Genomic DNA, 22,068 nt, shown 5'->3' with positions numbered 1-22,068 from the left:
CCGTGAATGAAGCCCTCATCTGTCCTGCTGAAGTGTCCTTGAGCCAGACACTGAATCCCTACCACCTGCAGAGACTCTGCTCTATCTTGGACCATGTGCTCTGATGTCTGCCCTGAAGTGAAGACAGAGTTTTCCTACGTGGTTCAATTAAGTTATGCAGTTATTTTCTTTATATTGTGCACATCCTCTCTACCACCCTGTTCAGCATTTCTTGCCCACCCAGGCCTGTGAGTGTCATAAATAAGAATAAGAACCAATAGGAGAAAACTGAAGTGTTTTTGAGTGATGCAGAAAACAGGGTGGAGGGAAAGTGTCCGTATGCGAGGAGATCAGTGTCTTTCGGCTCAGCCAGCAGCCGACGTGTCGAGGATGAGCTGATTCTGGAAGGAACAACACAGGAAGGAGGGAGCGGGTCAGCTGGAGGGAGGCAGGAAGGAAAGAGCTGACAGGACGGGAACGACAGGGAAAGAATGTGGAGGAGGTGAGACAGGGACAGAGACAGGGCACCCCCTAACACACACTGACACACACACACACACACACACACACACACACTCTGCATAAAGTATTAACAACACCAAGTGAAAGCTATGCTCTCTAATAGATATCATCTCACACTTACGCTGCATGAACTTTTTTTGATTTTTTTTGATTGATTTGATTTTTTAATCAATTTATTTAAACAAAAAAATATTTTTTACCAATTAATTTAACATTTTCAAATCCAATGACTTTTTCAATTAAGTTAACATTTTTAAGAATTTTTTTTTTTAATAATTCAAATTTTTAAAAAATGCCTGTCATCAAGTTAGCACAGCCAAAACTGATGTGTGAAAACTGCTTATTTAGTCTAATGAGCATCCACACCAACACCCAGAAAAGAATTAATTTGAGAGAAAAGCAAGCATACCTTAACATTTCTGAAACCGTCAACAGCAACTGTCTGGTATTTTTACATGATAAGTCGCTAAAAGGATTAATGTACTATCAAAATTCGAATTAATTAATGTTTTGTTGATTGACTAATATATTAAATGATAGATTGTTTCGGCACTAGTATGAGCATGATGACACAAGTTGAGTGAGACTTATAGAAGTATGTTTAATTACTGAAACACTTAAAATTGCAGTCACGCATACAGGACTGTAAACAAAATCAAAGCGAATAATCACTCTGTTCTCTTTATTGTTCTTCATACAGCTCCTCTGATGTGAAATTAGTATTTTGTTAAGGTGCTTTGTTTTTTTAATTGATGCCTACAGGCCAATTTGCAATTTGCCAATTTGTAACTGCTTGCTTTTATTTATTGTCGCCGATAAGTTTAAATACTTCTGACACATGAAGTTAATGTTAACTTGTTTATACAAAGTTTTAAATAAAGGAGTGCACGCTGAATAGGATTTCTGTTTCTGTTGTCAAATCGGGTCTCCAGAATTGCAGAATTTCACCAGGACTGGTATCAGCTACTGAAAATCAGTTATCTTGACATCCATAATTCATACAACTTTAGCAATAGCAATAGGGGTCACTCAGTAATAACATGGCAATATCACGTTGCCTATTGTGCATAGTACTGCATGGCTTGCAATATGTCTGCACGATGTGTCAGGTCCTTTCTCTATGTCTGTCAGGAAGTCACTTCCCCAAAATCCACTCAGTCATGAGGACGGGGCAGTGAAGACACAGGCTGAAGAAAGATTAATGAGAGATCAGAGACAAATGAAGCAAGGACTGGCAACTAGGGGGGATAAATCACTAAAAACAGGCCAGTATGAAACCCCACAGATGTGCAGCTCTCGGTTTCCCTGAACCGCTTTGTGAATAACCTCCCATCCGGGCTGGGTTTACCCATAAAGAAATCTCTTGTACCAGCATGTTAACCCTCAAACTCTGAGTCACTCACTGGTCTCAGAAGCATGTTAGGAGAAATGAGGGGATCACATAGAGGTCTGTTGTTAAATCTTCTTGCATGTTACCTTGTTATCTTACCTACCTCTATATTAAGATCCAATATATCCTTTCTTAGAATCAGTAGATCCATTGTTATTATGTCCTTAATCAATTTGTAAGCATATGTGTCACTTTTCTTAAACAGTAGACAGCACATTTTGAAATTAAACTCTCTTTGCCCTGATTTTCCCCCATATACCTGCATTATGTCTGAGTGCTGGCTAGTGACACGTCCATTCATAATGTGCACAAAGTCTGCACTTTCTGCCGGCCAGCTTGCTGTGCAAAAGCCAGCAGACCGGACAACTACATGTGCACACTGATTTATGCACACAAAAACAGGACCAGGCGACAAATAAAAGCAAATGCATGCACACACAGATGCAGACGCAGAAGCCCAGACACACCTGCAACTGGGGGCAGCAGCAGATCTTGTTGCAAACTGCTACCCTGCAGTGGCTTGAAGACAGGTTGAAAAACACACAGTCCCAAGGGCTGAACCTAATGTGATTGCACACTAACAAGCTAGGCAGAGCAGGTTTCACATTTGCATCTACATTTTAGCAATGTGGGTCAAGGTCTTGTCCTCAGCGACTTACAAGAGTAGCAGTACAGTGGAAGTATAGGCTCAGATGCATCGAGGAAAAGAGGTAATCATGAATATTCACACGTTTCCTGAAACAAGGGCTGCATGATGAGAAACGTGGGTGATCTTGGTCAGAAGCAGGGTGGACTATCTGACAGGGGAGGGCTGTTGGAGCTGTGATTGATTGGATGTGTGAAGTGACAGGCAAATTTTTCTTTTCATTTCTTCGCTTGAGAGTCATGCAGCTCCTTCACTGGGGGAAGCTGAGAGCCAGCCAATCACCTGCTCAATAGTATTAACGATATGTTGGAGTTGCCTTATTAACAATTTGAATGAGCGGATGGAGGATATCCAAACTGTGATTAAGGATTGTTATCAGAATCAGAACGGCAAACAAATTTTGTGCAAACATAGACTATTTTCATTCAGCAGCTATTATAGCTGAAACTGGGTTAGATGAGCTTTGAACTTTTAGCTCCTTCAGCCACAGGAAGGACATTATTTATTTGGATTTCGTAACAAAGCAGAACATGCTCCTGTCCTTTCCTGAGCTTTGGATCACCCTCGAAACCTGGAAGCCTCCGCTGAGAGATCAAAACTGAGCCATGCGTCCTCCAATAGATGATTAGCAAGCAGTTTCTTGCTGGAGTTAACCCTCATCAACAGAGTTTTCAGAGTTTAGCTCCAGATTTTTAGCGGCACAACATGGTGAGGAAGTCCATCTCGCTCCCATGCATGAAATTCATTAGGATGCCCGAATGATGGTATTCACAAACTTAAGCTGCCTGACAGTTGGGCGGATTAAGGTACAGTCATTTGCATAAAAGGAGCAGAGGGAGGGAGAGAGAGTATTGCTATTGTTGGCTGAAAACCTCATATCTCTAGAAATTTAGTTCCCATGGAAAACAGCCTTCATTTTGATTTGACGGCAATGCATTTTTTAATTTTTTCCCGTAGGTTTGAGATGGTTTCTCAAGCCATAGATCACCATGGCACATAGTCCTTCTATTCAAATCGACTAAATTTGAGTAATGAGGTTTTCATACGATAAGAGCGATATAACCATGTGGTGCACCAGCACTTATAAGCACAAAAGTCAGGGAGGCATCAGCCCAGCTACAGAAACTGCCCTGTGTCTGTAATAGATTGACACTCAGTTTGCATCCAGGTGTTACAGGACAAAGTGTCAGTCCATGTTAACCCTTTCATGCATGAATTATGAAAGCCTGAGTCAAGATTTTTTTCTTATGTGTTTCTTACGAGCATGAACATTTTTGTGAGTCTCCATACTTCTTTAAGGATGAAGGACTGGTATTACCATGTCATGATACTAGTATTAATATGTTTTCAGTAACAAGAATTGACAGTCTCTGCATAAACCTCAATGGGGGGAAGCAGCAGAGAGCATTCTAACAGCTGATATGCAATTCCACCATAGAAACCACTGCATTTAGGAGAAAATGACTTTAAACAGCTGTCCACTGTAGTGACCGCTATGCATGAAAGGGTTAACTGCATCATTCACTAATGGTCAAAGGTCTGTGAGATATTTTCCAGCAACATCGGAACTTTGCTTGTGGACCTTATGAAAATGCAGACAAGCTTAATAATTTGACTAATGACCAAATAACATGACTGTCTGCGTGCGTGGTGTGTGTGTGTGTCTCTGTTGTGTCTGCTCCTAAGGGAGGAGATCACTTTGTGAGAATGCGCTTTGACAGCAAGTATGAAGAAATTACGCAGTTAGAGGTACGTACTCTAAATAAAACTCCCAAAGAAGAAATGCTGAATAGCCTGTCTTCACACACAGACACACACACACATACACACACACATATAAACACACACACAAGACTCATGAATATGTAACCCCCAGTTATTAACAGCTGGACGAGTGTGAGCAAAACACCACCAGCCTAATATTTTCTCAGTGTTCAAATGAAAATGAAAATATCTGCATTATATATCAGCCATCGGCCGCCCTGCCCGCCCTCTAAATATCGGCCACTGAAAAACCCACATCAGACCACTAATACATACATACATACATGGAGAATAATGACAAGAGATAGAGGGAAATAGACACATGCACAGAGAGAGACACACACACAAACACACACACAGAGAGAGAGAGAGACAGACAGCCCTTTTGCCTAATAATCCCAAGGCATGTTGCTACCTGCTTCACTTCAGCAGCTACACTCAGTATCTCCTTCTCTCTCTCCCTCTCTGTCTCTTCTTTACACACAATGTCTCTAAACCAGACATATGGAAGCAATAAATGGTCACAAAATTTAGCTGTAAACCTGATTTAAGCTTGTGTTAGACTTCTTCTTGAATGCCCATTTTGACACAAACACACTTTGTATTGAATGTAAAGGGCACAAGCTTTTTCTGCTGATTCTGGCCTGCCACCACAACACAGTAATGCAGAAACAGTGGGGAAACACTGGTTGCTGTATTCCTTAATAAACTCTGAACATCTGATGACCTCTGGTTAGTGATGGCTTAGTGAGGATGACATGATGTGTCAGATATAGGGCACTGTCACTGTGTCTTGTGTCTGCCTTTGGGAATTTCTTGGGATAGCCTACACAGCACTACTGTCATATATTTCCATGCAAAACAGAAGAAAACATTGAAATCAATGCAATGACTTTGGCCTCCTGTTTACATAATGCAGCACCAACACACAGACATATTATGAATGTCTGGATGTCAACGACGTTGCCTAATCTTTGGTTTCCAGAGTTGGTTTCCAAATGCATGCATGCCGGCCAGCATGCACAAATCCACGGGCACACACACACACACACACACACACACACACACACACACACACACACACACTCTAAACATAAACTAAACCTAACCGAGACAACTGTTTATGTAAAGTACAAGTCTAGAATATCTAACCACCAACTCAAAAACAAATGGGAATAAAACTCTTTTTTTCTTTCTTTGATTTCAACACTGGACATAATACTGCAGTAGCATCTATTGTTTTCAAAGCAACATGCACCTAATTATTTCATTGTAGGGACTACTCCTCCACTCAAACTCCTGTTCCCATGCTTTGTTGAAATCATCACATGAACTCCACATAATTCACAGTGGGAGGCCGGGGCAATCTGAGACTTTAAATAGTAGTCAGTCCCAAACTTACACAAACATGCTCCCCGTTGGGAAACCTAGTGATTATCTCTATGAAATAGGCCTGCAGACCTCTGGGGCACTCCTCAAGCAGACCTTAGAGCAGAGTGAAAATGCGCTTGATACGTATAAAGAGATCCACCATGTGGGAAAGTCATACACTTGCAAAATTATATACAGGAGAGGGTGGGTACCTCTAAAAACTATAGAATGATGCAATGAAAATAAACTCCTCAAATACAAAATAGTCCAAAAATGGTCAAATAAGATATAGGTAAAAACCAAACAATGTAGCCTACTCCTTTAAAAAAAAAAAAAAAAAAAAAAAAAAAAAAAAGAACAATCTATCCTATAATAAATTTCTCTAAACATATCACGGGGGGAAATGTAAGCCTGGATGAATATTACAGGATTATTACAGTGACAGTACCTGAGATTTTAAAAGGCAACATCAAAACTTATAAAGGCGTACCACAGACTCTTTACTCCCATTTTTGTTATTGATTATAAATGGCTTTGGAGGAACTGGGATGGTATCTTAGGGCAGGGGACCGAAATTGCACAGGACCATCTCTTGAGGTCACAGCCCGGCTGGACATTTCCTCCCTTACCTGTGATCATCTCTCGCTTGCTCTCATCCAGGTGAGAAGAAACGACGTCCCCCATGGCAAGGCGTCCAAGTGAGCCTATCTGAGCCTCGAAATCCTCCTGCCGAGCGGGCTACCCCAGGTGACGGGGGCTGCTGATGTGTGCAACACGGCAGCTTCAACTCAAATGTCTGAGCCGAGCGGCTGAGCAAAATCTCTCCAAGTCTCCCGTGTCGGTGTTTCCCCCAGCTTGGACATGCAGAGCAGAGGCGCGGCTGTTGGCTCTCGCTGGTGTCTTTTATCCCGCTTGCTCTTGGTTAGACGCCTGGTTGTTGCCAACTCCAAGAGGAGGTGCCGGGATGCTCCTGGGACTGAGCTTTGCAGCAACTCCAGCCACTGAGCTGAGGTGAACACTAGTCTGGTTCATGCTGACAGGACACACCCTCTGGGAGTCATCACTGGTCCAACGTGTTCAGTGGCCCTGCCAAGGGTGTGGCCACGGCCGTGATGGCACCATAATGGGACCTTACCTGAGGTTTAGCTCCCTTTCCAAATATTAACCTATGCAACACCAAGCGCAAGCTGGTGTTTCTGTTGATCTTTAAGGTATACACACTCTATTTGATTTGATTTATTATTTTTTTTTTCAATTGTTTATTGCCATTATATTATGATTTTCCCCACTGTGCTTTCACCCAATTCTCTACTGTACTCTGATAGCCAATCAATATGCTGTACCCCAACACAAATGGGCATTTTGCAGACTTGCACAATGAGTAAAAGCAGTTTCCTAGACACACTGGTTGGGCTTTCTCTCCAAAAAGAGAGACACATACTGCCCCCTTGTGGAAATAATGGGCTGCTGGCAAATAGGGCCTACCCACTGCGGAGATCGTCACTCATATCTCCCATTACAGTGAACCTGTGATATACTGTACTTGATCCAAATACTTATTAAAAGCACAGAATACACAGGGGTACATTAATTAAATTTCACTTTAAAAAGTTCATGCAATTTTCTGACTAGCCTTTGCTGAAGTCCAAGAGAAGTTTCATCATATCATATTCCTATAGGTCCTAATATGTCCATAAGGGCATATAATATGTCTGTGAATTTTATTATGAATTTAATTCAGTTAGAATTTTTCATTACGTTTGGTATTTTTATAATATCCGAGGAGTAGTCTGCCCCTTAGGAATTTATAGCTTGCAGTGATATTTGCATATGCCTCTAAAATTTCTAATAGGATATTCACTGAATGACTGTTATTATTGTTGTATTATAATGAATATTAGTCTAACCTCTACAGATGCAAATGCAGAGATATAAATGCATTAGGCTATTATACAGAAACGGACTATAAATGAGGCTCACTATAATGTTAATGGCAGCAGACTGTAGTAAGAGTTACATTATTAGACACAGTTGTAGCCAAATGACCAACACTGATAAGGGATGATGCGGAAGGATACGCAGTGACGTTTCCTACTGGAGGCTCCTCCGCAGTCAGCAGCGATGTGAGGTATACATACATATTGACTGGAGCGAAGAGGCAGAGGAGGAAAACCGTGAGGAGTGTGAGAGAGTGAGAGAGAGAGGGGAGGAAAAGGGTGAAAACTCAGTCCGACTCTCAGCAGCATCATGGCTCCTATTGGATTAAAGGCGGTGGTCGGCGAAAGTAAGAACCCTCTTTCTTATCCTCGTTTGGATTAAAATTGATGAGACGCTCCGCTGTGGCGATGGATTGTGTGCGCACATGCGGTTGCGTGTTTTCCTTTCCAGGATGCGGATGGCTGTTCGTGCAGCTGGATGATGGTGATAATTACACTCCATTGTATCCGATTGCAAACCATAACCACGTAGGTTAGTGAGGGGGCTTTTGGAAAGCCCAAAGAGCCCGAGCAATGTGTCCCTGGGCTCTGGCGATGCGGATGCGCAATTGTATCTTGACTGGAAGGACCTGAATACGACCATAGCATCCCTGGGTTTTGCGGGCGGTGATTACTGATGTAGGAAAGCTAGGCATCCTTCTCTTGGAGGATGCAGTCAGTCTGGAGGCAGATGTAGATACGCCCTATAGACTAATCGCAGTCAGCATTTATTTGGAAATAACAAGCGTGGCGTTGCGGCTGCATCATAAACTGATATTCAGTGCATTTTTTTGACACTGTGGTTTCTAATATCTTGCTTAGCTAATTATATCGTCCGATGTCAATGTGGCTGAATGTCACTGATCACCAGAAAGATCTAAAATGAACAATCTCCATGCAAGCGCTGCGATTTTTTTGGGTCCCAGCAATGCCTCACCCCTATACACCACCAGATGAATCATTGCGTAAATCATCATTCAGCCCGAGCAGTTAAGGTTTGCTTAACGGGATACGCCAAAAATAGCTCTTGCCTGCTCTAAGTTACACATTGTTGGCTAATGGCGGATGTTGTGTGGCTATCCACGATGAGAAAGTTGCCTAGAAATAGGCCCGACGCAAGAAAATCCGCATTATAAACGAGCTACACCGTCCAGAATCGCTTTGGATCAGTCGCCTCAGTGTCCTTTCATCATCGTGCCCTTTATTGGCTGCGCGCCACCGATATAATCCACCCAGAGTAATCCCGCATCTTCAGGAGAATGTACACTCGGCAATTTGGTGTTTCATTTTACAATATGGGTAATTGATTCGGGTGATTTCACAGCATCGCGGTGTGTGGTCTTGGTGCAGGCCTCAGTGTTGAGGCGCAGCCTACAAGCGATTCTCCCGTTATGAGCAGGGTCAACTGGGTGCAAGTGTTGGTGGTCGTGATATGCCATAGACAGCAAAGTAAAAACGAAATAGCTAAATTGCCATAGATTATAACGTGAGGTTTCCCAAATCGAAGCCATGTTTTAGGCCTGTTCAGTAGCGAGCAATATTTACTGAGTTATTTTAGGCTTTTGAATGTTTCTGATAATGAGCCTGCGGTGCGTAAAGATGCTCTGGTAAATTTGATTCTCTGTTGTTCAGCCTATCGATTCGGTCTCACGTTTTACACACGCAATCCAAGACAGGCGATAATGGCTTGATTTTAGATAGAAAAAAACTGCTGAATCTCTCATTTTCCCCACAGTATATTGAGTTAACCTTGGATATGGCAGCGTGTATGCAAATAAGCCCATCTGATTTGAAGATGGAGACGATTACGTGCACGTACATCTTTATGCAACACGGCCAGTGCTGGCAGTTAATAGTTTACATGTCAAATAACATTGCATGTATTGCATTTTGACATTACATTTGGTCTAAGTAAGGGTTGCATCATCTCTTTGGTGAAATTAAAGACAGGCGTGTGCAGATTCCCAGTGCCAAGTGAGTAGTATTTTCCAGAAAAAAAAAAAAAAAATGGCCTCATGTAAACATTTTGTATGCCGCTTCCCTAAAGGCAGGGACGCACTAGGCAACACCTGCGCTCTGTAGGACTGAGGTGAAGCTGGGATGGGATTGGTGGGGGTGGACGGGAGGGGGAGGAGGAGGGGAGATGGGGGGTGGGGGGGGCTGGGAGGAAGGGCGACACCATGGGTCCTCTCTGCAGCACTAGCTCTAGCAGCCAGGCTGAAGGGGGATGGGCAGCAAGTAGTGCTTCTCCCTCCTCTCCTCTTCATGACTGTATACGAGCATCAATTCCAGAGAGCAATAGAGGGAGAGAAAGGGCCAGCGAGGAGGCTCAGATCAGTCAGCAGCATCTTCCTGAGGTATTCGCATCAAAGTGTGAGCTGCTGCACAGGTTAATGCGATGCGAGTGAGGGAACAGAGTGTTTTCTCTCTTTTTCCCTTCTGGATTCGATAAATATCTCAACGTCAGGAGGCCAGTTATGTTGTAGCATAACCATCATCTTATGTGCAGTCCACTTGAGCAGCCATGTGCTTATGTTAATTGATTATTCATTCATCCAATCATTCATTCATCGTTAGTACCCACTTTTTTCAATTTAGGATCATGGGGCACATACATGCAGCACTGAGTAAACCACAGAAACTGAATGATTCATTCCATCGTTTCATCCATCCAATTCCTATGGAGTAAACATTCATCATCATCCCCTATTTGCATAACAAGTGTAAGCAATGCATCTGTCCATTAATGAGAAGACATAAGACATCCAAGTGAGGAGACAGGGTTCAGTTTTAGTGTGTGGTGGCAGTAGCATCTAACCCTAACCCCTGTGGTGATGTGTCCTTTGCTATCCCACTAGACAACTGATAAACTGTAGTAATACTAACTTAACATTGTCTTTATTTATTTATATATAATATAAATAAATGCTTATTATGACTGAATGCAGAAGAGCATTGTCATATCAAGACCAAACAGGGAATGTGGCTCCACATTCAAGATGGCGATTATTCTGGATTTGCAGTTGGACTTTATACAAAAGTAAGGCAGAAAACTGTTTTTAACCAAAATGCCCAATCATAACACATTATGTAATAGCATTAGGATTTGTGCCGCTCCAGAGGAGAAACAGACAGACAGAGAGGAAGGAGAGACAGTACAGACAATAAGCTAATAAACACATGTCAGACAGATCTTCAGCCAAATTTTCACAATGGATATAGCAGCCTGGGTTCCAGACCCCATGAATCACACTGTAATTAAGTGGTCAGCGTTAAACATTCAATCATAGCAGGTAAACTAGCTGCATCATCAGGCATCGCCGTGACAACAGCAAGTTTTAGACCTGCTCATTGTAAAATTTTTAATTTATTGATGCTGTAACATTTCTCGAGGAGAGGAGAAATCGGCAAATTTAGTTTGTAGTCTGTAACATCACACCTCTTCACGGCCACTGTCGCGTTTGTTTACTCGTCTGAAGTGAAGGTGTCATCAGAGACTTTGATGACTGAAAATGTGGGCGTGGTGATTCAGGATTCAGGCTGGAGGTATGGCAGGTGCATATGGAGAGAGAATTACAGAAACTTGGGCAGAGAGAGAGGGCAAGATAGAAAAGATGCGAAAAAGAAAGAAAGACACTACTCCCCATCAAAATGAGTTCCTGCTCCCTCCCTTGGTTTTGACAGCTGAAGGATTCTGAATCTTGTTTTATCCTTTGGCGCCGTGCCGCTTTAATCAGAAAAAATGTCTTCAAACTGGTCCAAGAGGTAATTCCGTCTGTTTAAAAAACAAAACAAAACTGATGAATCCGTTCATCAGTGAAAATGTTTTCCCTTCAATTGCACAGCCAGCAGTTTTGATGCCCAGAAGTTAGCACTTGTAAAATTAGTTAGTTGATTTCTTAAATTATTCTTTAGTTGATTTAGTAAATTAATGATTTTGGCCTAAAGACAAATACTTCATGCTTTGAGAATATTCATGGAAATCAGAATCACAATCAGAATGTACTATTTACTGTAACACAAGATAGGAAATTAATATAAAAAGGTGGGAGTTGAAGCTACCATATCTCCAAGTGCAGTGGCATCTAAGGGATAAAAATGGCTTTTTGAATTACAGTTGCTGGTGTTATTTTATCACCGCACATCCAGGTAACAGTGAAGTCAAATCCCAAAATTCAGCAGGGAGCACACCAGAGTTGTGACATGCAAAAGGGGATTTGGTTCTTGATTGTATTTGATAGCCATGTGATTGCAAACGGGGTATGTTTGTAACAAGGTCGGACGTCAGGACTGAGAAGGACGGTTTGTCATTTAGTAGAGACACAGGGAGAGGAGAGGGTCACTGATTATAGAAACACACAGGAGACGCAGGGATAAGCGGAAAAAAAAAAAATCAGGGAAGATGCACTTAACCCTGCAGCTGTCATTTTTATTCTCACTATGACTTTTTGATTACTGGTCATCCAAATCTATTTTTGTGAGTCTGTCACGATGTATGTTAGCCATGTTGAATTTTGCATGTTTGTCTATCTCTTGTCTCGCTGCACCCGGGCTATAACACAAATTAATTAACTCGTAGTAGGGATAAACAAGTTTGCTCCATCCCTACTGTACAAATACCCAGATGACGACCAGAGTGTGTTTCTCCTCCCTGTTGGATTTCTGCCGATGGGAGGTGTGAGACAGAAACAGTGAGGCTGACGGAGATGGGGTGTGTGTGTGTGTGTCTCATCCTCTGATTGTTCAGTTTTTTTTGCTGTTCGACTGTAGACCAGGATGCACACACGTGCATACAGACATGCACACAGGCACATGCATGCACACTCGTAGCCTTCCACTTAGCTTCCGCTGACCTTGGAAACGTTGCTCAACAAGAGCATCTCATACTTGTCTGGGCTCACTGTCTGATGCAGCGCCTGCAGCCCGTAGGCCTCTTTTGTAAACACACATGCACATACACGCACACACACACACACACGCCCACATGCACGGCCACACAGCACACAACTGAATCCATGCTGAACCGTCGTATCGCCATGGCTACGTATCCCAAACGCAAGGTTACACTGACCGTAGTGAATGGCTGGGTCGTAATGAATTTAATGAATCTCTCTCATTGAGGAGGAGTGCTGTGTCAGAGCTGGCACCGAGACAGTCCTCTTCCTCCCACTTGTCTCACGAGGGGAGCGTGCACACGTGAACCCTCTCCCTCCCCCCTCCCCTTAATATCTGCCTCTCCCTTTTTCATGCACACACTACCCAGCTCTCTCTCTTGCTCTGTTCATCTTTCCATCGCATTTACTGCACATGCACACACATAAACTCGGACGTACAAAAGCACACACAAATCTACAGTTGAGGCGTATATTTAACACAGTGTTGAAAAAATAGGTACTTAAAAAAAACATCGACGTGAGAGCCAAGTAACACCAGCCAAGACACTCTCCATCCTCTGGAAACAAAAAAAAAACGAGGAAATACAGATTAAGGAGAAGAGCACGATCGAGATCAACAGAGAGGATGTCTTAGCATGGAAAAGGATTTAATATGCAGGCGATACACGGAGCGTAGCCAGGTGGCGGTGATTCGATTGTGCTTTTCATACATCAGCCAATACATCCACCCAACTCGATGAGACTGCAAAGTACCTCCCGCTCTGAGCTTCACATAGAGCCGGAGACTTGGCCTTCCTTCCAGCTCTCTAGCCAGGTTGTGGCAGCCTGCGGCATTACAATGCATCACCTGCCTTCCCCGCCTTTAATACGCTGCCTGCTGTTTGCAGCAGACTAGTTTGGGTTCTCTGTGAAGGGTGTTGCCACTTTATCTAACTGCCATAGTTAGTTAAGCTGTGGAATATTTTTTCAACATTCATTCATGCATCATTTTGTAGCGGTCGGCCAATATGGGTTTTTCAATAACAGATGCCAATGCTGATATTTAGAACATATAATGCTGATATTATGTTGTTTCTATTGTTTTTGGCATCTGATAAAATATAATTCAATAATAACAAACGAGGCACAAAATTGCTGAACTTATATGAACATTTATATAACACTAATGTTATTGTCTGCTTTGTCTCTGTTTGCTCAAGTAGATCTGCACTCTGTCCACAGTGAACTTATTTTAAATAGAAAAAAAATGCATTCAACCAAACTAAACCTTGTAAGAAATAGTTATGAATGACAAATAAATACAAATTTAAGTGCATTTAATAAGAGCATTTATCAGCAGAAAATCGGGAGTGCTCAAATTGCTCACATTGTTCCACAGTAGCCACACTGGATATTGTCTGTGGATATTTTTGGTTTATCTTCTTCATGAACCAGATATCAGCTGATGTCTGTTATCTCAAAATGCCAGATATCGGCTTTATTAATCAGCGGGTGGACCTCTATCATTTTGTAAGCTAACTACTTAGGTTACCTACTATCTAATTAAAAGTATCAACATTTGTTTGTTTTTTGTTTTGTAGGAATGCATGTCACTTTTCTTAAAATTTGACTGGAGATTCACACTTTTTTTTTCCAGCAGGTAACCTTCTTCTTAGTCACTGTGAAAATGTCTCCAGTGGCACCTTATGTGCATTTAATTGCGTCAGGATGACAATGAATTTGGGGTTCAGTCGTAAGGAAAACCCTGTGTCTCGCCTCAGCACTTAAGAAAAAGGACTTAGCATAGCACTTACAGAATGAAATATACTGAAAATGGAAAGGAGTCTCTTTCTATCTGCAAACATTTGGGTTTATATTCCAGCTATTTTTCAGTCATGAGAAGAAGAATTTGAATAGCACGCTTTTAAACATTTTTTTCCCCAATCATATTCACTTTTTAAATATACCCTCAAAGACATTTGTCCAATATTTATGTAGTTGCATTAAAGCTGACCAGGAAGTGGGTATCTCCAACCCGCACTTTGATTACATACTGTATGTAAAGCTATGAAAAATAGATGGAATCCACCTCCCACACACTCACCAGAGAATAGTCCACCATTTTCAATTCATTTCAGGCGAGACAATTTCTTTATTTGCACTGTGAGCATGCAGTGAGAGCATCTCTGTGAGCAACTGTGTTTTTTTTCTGTCGTCTCATTTCATCCCCTGCCACCCGTTGGTCCAGGCCACGGGAAAAAGTCATGTTCATCCATTTCCTGTTTTGGCTGAGTGACCTGCGCCCGGTCTCAGCCGGCACGACCTCTGTCCTCAGATGAGATGGATGTTAGAGGCGGCAGAGGCCACTAACTCGTGACTCTATTCCACTTTTCTTCAGATCTGCCTGCGCTGTTTTGGATTTAGCTTTTTTTACGGAGTTGAGAGAGACGAGAGGCTTATGTAACTCCAGGCTGCAGACTAATTTTGGGCTGTGAATAGCAGACCAGCTCTGAGTTTTGGTCACAAATTGAGCTCAGCATTTAGATACCGTGTTACCCTGCTGTTACACTGGTGGCATCGACTTTCTGGCAATCAGAAAATGCATCAGCACACATTTCGGTGTTAATAGATCACATTAATAATAATTAAAGCAATGATAATTGATCAATCAAAGGCGACAGAATCATATTTGTTTACATTTAAAGTTACGATAGTTGGGTGCACAAGTGTTGCTCAATCTATTATTGCGATAGCTGCTGAGATTCAAATTCTGAAAACAGCCTGTCCCCTCTGTTTTGTTTTGAGGAACCCCAACTCTCCTGCTTCCAAACACACACACACACACACACACACACACACACACATAGCCAGGCTGATGTCCGCTGCATCGGGCAGCACTAGTCAGTAGAGAGTGTTGTTAATAGGCTGGTAACCACATTTCAAGCTGTTGAATGGCTGGACATATTCAGTAATTTTGGAATAACATGAACATGAACTAACTGCATCCATGGAACTACTGATCGGCTTTTACATCTGTAGTTTAGTTATGCAGCATGCGATGTGTGTAGCTTCCCTTAGCGATTAGTGAGACACTGCTGCTGCTTTCCATTTAATTCTCAAACTCATGACTAGTTGCTTATACAGTATGTAGCCTAAAATGTATGTAAGCCTTGTTTCCTCTGGCTGTTGCTTGGTGTGATTGTTCTTGTAGCTCTTTTAAACATTTCTAACTTTTTACATAAACATAAATTGTGTTCTGGCATGAAAATACAGCCTCTAATCTTTTATTTGAGCCTGTATGTATACAGACAAGGACAGCAGGCTGCAAGATGGTACTGAAACATAAAGTTGCAGTGTTCGTTTAAGCACAATAAAATCTATTCTGATAACTAGCTCTTACAACCCACTTTATTTTTGAAACATTAAAAAGTAGAAATGATTAAATTATTAAGCAAACTTCAATGATTTTCAGGAAGCAGCTCTTAAAGTAAGTCGGTACTAAATGAAAATCTCTCTAATGCATGATGTATATTCGGCGGTGTAACACACCACTCAGGTCTCATTACAATGTATGTACATAATGTGTACCTTCAGCACTTTTCCACTGGCTAATACACTGGATAACAGACTGGCATGAGGCCATTGTTGTGTAGATATAGGGGGAGGAAACATGTCACATCTTTTTATTGATGGACTGCGATACAGGCTCAGCTCCTTTGCCCACTTCTTTTTTTTTTTTCACTTTTAACTCCAGACTATACAAGCCAAGTGCGTTTCAGCAGAGGCAATTAAAACTTGCTGAGCCGCCTGCCACTTGCCCCCAAAGGACCAGGAGCCGAGCCCTGGTGGAAGGTGTGATTTGCAGTTCAGTGTGTGCCCGGTGCGTCTGGGCACGCGCTCAGTGTGTCTGCTGTAATGTCTGTCTGTCTCTTTAAGATCGACAGTGTCAGATTCTCTTGGGAGCGATGCTGCTGTGAAGCTGAGATTCAGAGAAAGTGGGTCATGTACTCATAGGTGAAGTCCCTCCAGGGGGACGACCATGAGGCGAGGGGAGAAACTGTCAGCGCTCCGTCGCTGGATAATGCGCACGGCCAAGGTTGCATGGATGCCACTCGAGTGAATGCGGGAGCAATGAGCAACATGACATAACACATCAGACTGCTGCTTAGTGAGACTAATTGGTGCTGTGTGAATAAAATGCCTACAGATCATGTTCACTTTGCTCGCAGCTACAGTCGCCTGGTATTGTGGTAAAAAATGGTGAAAAATTAAAAATAATCATATGAAGATATCTTTGTTGCTTATTTTGAAGTATCTATCTACCTACATATATTTTTTATATAGATATATACACACGCACACACATACATATATAGATGCAACATACAGCAAAATATCATGTATTGCAATGTACTTCCTTTCGTTCATTCATTCATTTTTTCCTTCTTGCGTAATCCTCTTCAGGGCTGCATGGGGAGTCTTTTCCTGGGCAGAGGTCGTGTCACAAGGGCTTATAGAAAATGTAGAGGGGGACGTAAAATGAAACGCTAATGCTCACAATTTGGACACTTTCCATAAACAAATAAACAAACATGGCAGGTTTTCTTGAACATGAAACATGATTTGTCAGCGAGGGCTTATGCAAAGCACCAGAGGCGTCAGGCAGCATTTGGGAAGCTGCCAGATCTGCTCTTGGAATTCGTAAATTGCAGTCGTCAATATTGGAATTTAGAGGGGTTTTTTTAAGCATGTAGCAGCCTCATTCATAGCACATATTATAGCAAATAAAAAAAAAAGAAAAAAAAAAAAGAAAATCCTTGTTTTTCTTGAGCCTAACACATGACTGTGCTGCTACCATATATTGTATATATTGCTATATCATGAGGATGAATGTCCTGTTAAACTGGATAAGGCAGGAGAGAGATATTATGAGACACCAATGGTGTGTGTGTGTGTGTGTGTGTGTGTCTATGACTGTGTGTGCCAATCTGCCTGTTTGGTTGACACAGCTGCTGCGGTGTGTTTACTCAGGTTCCTTCCCTTCGTTCTGACCGGTGTGTGTGTATCTCTGTGCCACTCGGAGGCCGTCAAAAGTATCAGAATCTCCCTAAGAAGTTTTTTTTTTTTCATCCTCAGCCTTTAATTATGAGAGCTTGCGCTGGCCACCCTGCTTCTGAACTCACTTGAATTTCTTATTTGGTTGCCATATAATGCAGCGATCGAGTGAGGGAACAGCATGAAACTTTCACAATAATATCATCAGCAACATTTAGCTCTAAGAAATACAATGAAAGCACAAGGTCGCAGGATACGGATGATTTTGAACTAGGTATATTACATTGTTTTTATTTATATATTTATTTTATTTTGGCATTTTTCCGCCTTTATTGAAATGTTTACAGTGATGAAAAACATGAATGATGGGAGTGAGAGAGAGAGAGATATTCCATGTGGTAAAGGTCCAGATTTCAGCACAGTGTGTTGCAGTAACATAGTAGACACCTCAGCCAACTGAGCCACTAGGACACTGCCATAGCTGCGGTTTCTAATCTTTTTTTTTTTTTTTTTTTTTCTTCTGGGAGATCATGTTTTCAAAATAGCACCTATTATGACACAAGCTTGCCTTGCTAAACATGATAACCCAAGGATAATTAACCCAAATATACCTTGTTTCCTGCCCCACAGTCATGTATTCAAACTACTTTACACCGCAAGAGGTTTTTGCAACTTAACATGGATATTTTATTGTAATATCACACCTTGCTTGCATCTTCTGATATGCATTTCCTCAAACTTCCCTGGGGGCTCATTTTGTGTCTCCCTGTGGTGTAACACAGTTTCCCTAAAACAACGATACCACGCTGCTCTGCTGTTATTATGTCTTGATTCTCCACTCACATCTAGAGCAAGAGTTAAAACAGGCACAAGTGTGCAAGTAGCCGCTCTCAAAGCCATGTTCCAATTTTTTTTTTCTAATACTACAAGAGTCTCTTTACTGGAGAGAATGAGGTGCAACACGCTTTGCAAAACCAAGAAAACAGCTGAAAGGAGATTTCTTGTTGCCACGTCTGTTTGAGCTCCATCAGGAAAATGTTGCCACAAAAGAAACGGGAGGAAACACATCAGCGGCGGCAGAGGAAAGGGAAAACGAGTGGCGGATATCCCCAGTGCTTCTTTGTTTTCATAACTCTCTTATCCTGTGGCCTGCTGTTGTTGCTGTTGGATGAAACACACGCATCTTCAAACAGCCGCCTTTTCAGGATTTCACACAATGCAGCTTTCCTTTGGGAATTAAACCTATGCATTTTGAAAAACAATCAACTTTTCAAAGCCATTAGCAATGTGTTACAAAACTTTTTCTTTACATGCATTTTCATATAATTCATGTAAACAATTCAAGTTGAAGAAAAAAACATGAACATCGCTCAAACTGGACATGCATGCATATTTAATTTGAAGTATTTTTTTTTTGCAGCCACACCAGAGCTGTGCTGACATGACAACTTGCAGAATAGCTGTGGAAGACGCCGGAAATAGCTTCGACCTGAGTCGGGGAAGCACTCTCCTCTGTGAACTCAGTCATTTAGTGAGCATATACATGTGCTATTCCAAGAGCCTCTTTCCCACAGGAGGTCAGTTTCAGATCCTCTGAGTCAGACGACAACGCAGCAGGTTGGAACCTGTGCTTCATTCTGGATTGCCCCGGTCAAATTTGCAGAGTTGCTCACTTTGAACTATCCAAATCGGCAGCCCGTGTTTTACCTGGAGAAGCCTTGCGTGTCACCGACAGCGGCACCGGGCGAACTGCAAAGCCCCGTGGTCTCCACAACACTCTTTTATTCAAGTCCTTGTTAATCTGTCATAATCCATCAGTATCTCTGTGGCCTCAGGTTTTATCTGGTTCCGAGGGGCTTAGCGGTTTATAAACACACTGATACAGTGTGATGTTAAACAGTAATTCACCCTAAATGGATTTATCCAAATGCGGCCGACAGATGGCCGGCCTGGTGATCAGGCCAATATATCAGCGTCATGGCACAAACATGGCTGTCATACCGTGACCCGCAGTGGATGGGATTATTTTCCTCAGACCGCCCTACTGCCATGACGCTACTGAGAACTAGAGGGGAATAAATTCTGATTCTGCTCTTTGAACAAACTGCTTTTTCTTTTTTTTTTTTTTATCAGTTATCCTCAACAGAATCATTAACCTTGTTACAGGCCACATTCGACTTGTCTGTTACATCGTCTGCCGCTTTAGGAATTGCAGTGACATTAAATTTGACAGTCTTGTGTTTAAAAAAAAAACAATTTTGGTTAAAGCACATTTCAAAATATAACAGAAGTGGTGGGACAATTTCCACTGCGGTGTCATTTACTGTAGAAATCTTCCACAATTCCACAAAATGAAGTAAACTGGTTTAAAAATCGATATTTTTTTTTTTGCACTTTTTTGTATTTTCATCGTCTTTCTTATAATAGCCGGTTGCTTGTGGCTGCTTGTTCTTAATTGAAAATGGGAGAAACAGCAGTGAGAGCTCAGCATCTTAATAAAATTCGCAGTTAAAATCATCAGCAGCAATCACAAAAGCCTGTCCGTATCTGCATGTGGACACTTAACACGCAGCTTCAGCCGTAAAATGCTGCATGCTTACATAAACAGCGCACATATTGTAATGTAGGGCAGAGTCATAACCCTCGGCAAAGAAACGTGTATGTGCGTGCATGTGTTTTCTGTGCGGTGTGTGTGTGTGTGTGTGTGTGTTATTTGTGTTTTGATGTGCATGCACCAGCACAAACATGCATATATACATACACACACATAGTACACTAATCCTCCATTCATGGTGGGCATATTCAGCACTGAGTCAGGTTGCAGGGGTCAAAGTCATAACGGCCAGACAGCGGCTGTAGCGTGTATTTACATATTTCCCTGAATGTGTATGTATGATGGAGAGTTCGTGTGGAAGAATAAGAGTCTGGCTGGTTTGTTTGATAATTGAGACGTTGGTTGAGATGTGAAGGTGGAGGATCTGAGCTCAGCGACAGGCGCCCAGCTCTGTGGTGGGAGCTTAGCTCACTGTGGGGGAACAGATACACCTGGACCTGCTGATAAAGTGTGTGTGTGTGTGCGTGTGTGTGTGTGCATGTGTGGGTGTGTGTTTGTGCCTGTTTCAGGGTGAGAGAGTGAGTGAGACAATAATGTAATACTCTACTCCACTCTGCCCATTTCATTCTATTGTACTCCATTCCAGTCCATGACACCCATGATCCTTTATTCTGCTCCATTCAGTTCCATTCCATTCCACTGTACTCTACTCTACTCTACTCTTCTCTACTGTTCCCTACTTGACTCCATCGGAGGCCAGCAACGTCCGAGTGACCCAGCAAGCTGCAATTAAACAGGCTATTTTAATCATATTTTTTGATATTTTAATTGCCATATAATTTTATAAAACATTTTTTGGTAATAGTTAGATAGATAGATAGATAGATAGATATGCTTAATGCCAGACTCAAGGTCCATACAAAAGAAAATTAAAATAAAATAAATAGTAATAGTAAATAGTAATGTTACTGCGAGCGTGGTCTAAAATCTGTCAGCACTCAGGAAGCAAAACCAGTGTGAGCGTTACCTTTCACAAATCAGCATTTTCTCATGTGACACACCTGGCAGCTTTTCAAAACATCTGGGTATTTATTGACGGTGACAAGGAAGCAAAACTATGTCTGGGTCAACCCTGAAATGTACAATTGACAATGAAAACCGTTTGTTTAACCCTGCCTGGACGGGCAAACACTGGTTTATTTAACGGCCATGTCCGAACATCAAACCAGTGTGTTTAAACTGGAATGATTATGCTGTGAAAATTAAAGAATACAATATTGAAACCCCAAACTTCCTAGACAAATAATAATAATAAAAAAGGGGTTTTAAATAGGCTGGCGAAAATGTCCAGCCCATCTCCATTTCCTGGTTTTGAAATCTGGCCCAGTTGAAATAATTGAATAGCCCTTGCTCTACTCAATTCCAACCCATTCTATTATAATCTAATCCATTTATTCTATTAATTCCATTTCATTCCATTATACTGTCCTCTACTCTTGTGTTTCATTGATCTGTTCTGTTCTATTGTATTGTATTGTATTGTATTGTATTCTTTTCTATTCATGCGCTTCTGAAACGATGCCCAGATGCACTGAAATGTCGACAAGTGTAAAGCGTTTGTTTGCAGATTACTGATGCAGATTTTTTCCTTTCACAGAGATTATGAACGATGTAATCAAGAAGGTTAAGAAGAAGGGAGAATGGAAGGTAAGAGTCACCGCCACAGTCATTAAACACGTTTTCAGATAAAAACACCCTCGCTGAGACAGTAAAGGAAAGCTGTGCAAACTCTGTTCAGGTGAAGGATATTGTCCTCTTTCAGATTTCGTTGATGTACAAGCGGAGAATGGAAATGCACCTTAACGTGTCGGCCCGCGGTGACTGAGTCTCTGACTGGGCTGATGCAAACTTCCTCATTGGCTGATATTTGAACGGGG

The 22,068-nt window shown here is 41.9% G+C and overlaps 2 protein-coding genes across 3 annotated transcripts in view; one reads left to right on the top strand and one right to left on the bottom strand.

Moving 5' to 3' along the window:
- niban2a (niban apoptosis regulator 2a) overlaps window positions 1-6,655 on the bottom strand; it is a 32,889-nt gene extending 26,234 nt beyond the window's left edge. The window contains exon 1 of the mRNA XM_030065198.1: window positions 6,302-6,655. Within this exon, the coding sequence (XP_029921058.1) occupies window positions 6,302-6,356 (55 nt within the window). The 5' untranslated portion in view covers window positions 6,357-6,655. The remainder of the gene's footprint in view (window positions 1-6,301) is intronic.
- Window positions 6,656-7,795: 1,140 nt separating this feature from the next.
- The window catches only part of stxbp1a (syntaxin binding protein 1a), a 38,604-nt gene continuing 24,331 nt past the window's right edge, over window positions 7,796-22,068 (top strand). For both annotated transcript variants that reach the window (XM_030065310.1, XM_030065309.1), the window contains exons 1-2: window positions 7,796-7,956; window positions 21,789-21,838. In XM_030065310.1, the coding sequence (XP_029921170.1) occupies window positions 7,920-7,956; window positions 21,789-21,838 (87 nt within the window). In that variant the 5' untranslated portion in view covers window positions 7,796-7,919. The remainder of the gene's footprint in view (window positions 7,957-21,788; window positions 21,839-22,068) is intronic.

The sequence above is a fragment of the Myripristis murdjan genome, chromosome 12 (genome assembly GCF_902150065.1).
Source record: "Myripristis murdjan chromosome 12, fMyrMur1.1, whole genome shotgun sequence".
In the NCBI taxonomy this organism is placed as follows: Eukaryota; Metazoa; Chordata; class Actinopteri; order Holocentriformes; family Holocentridae; genus Myripristis; species Myripristis murdjan.
This window is presented reverse-complemented; position numbering and strand designations above follow the sequence as displayed.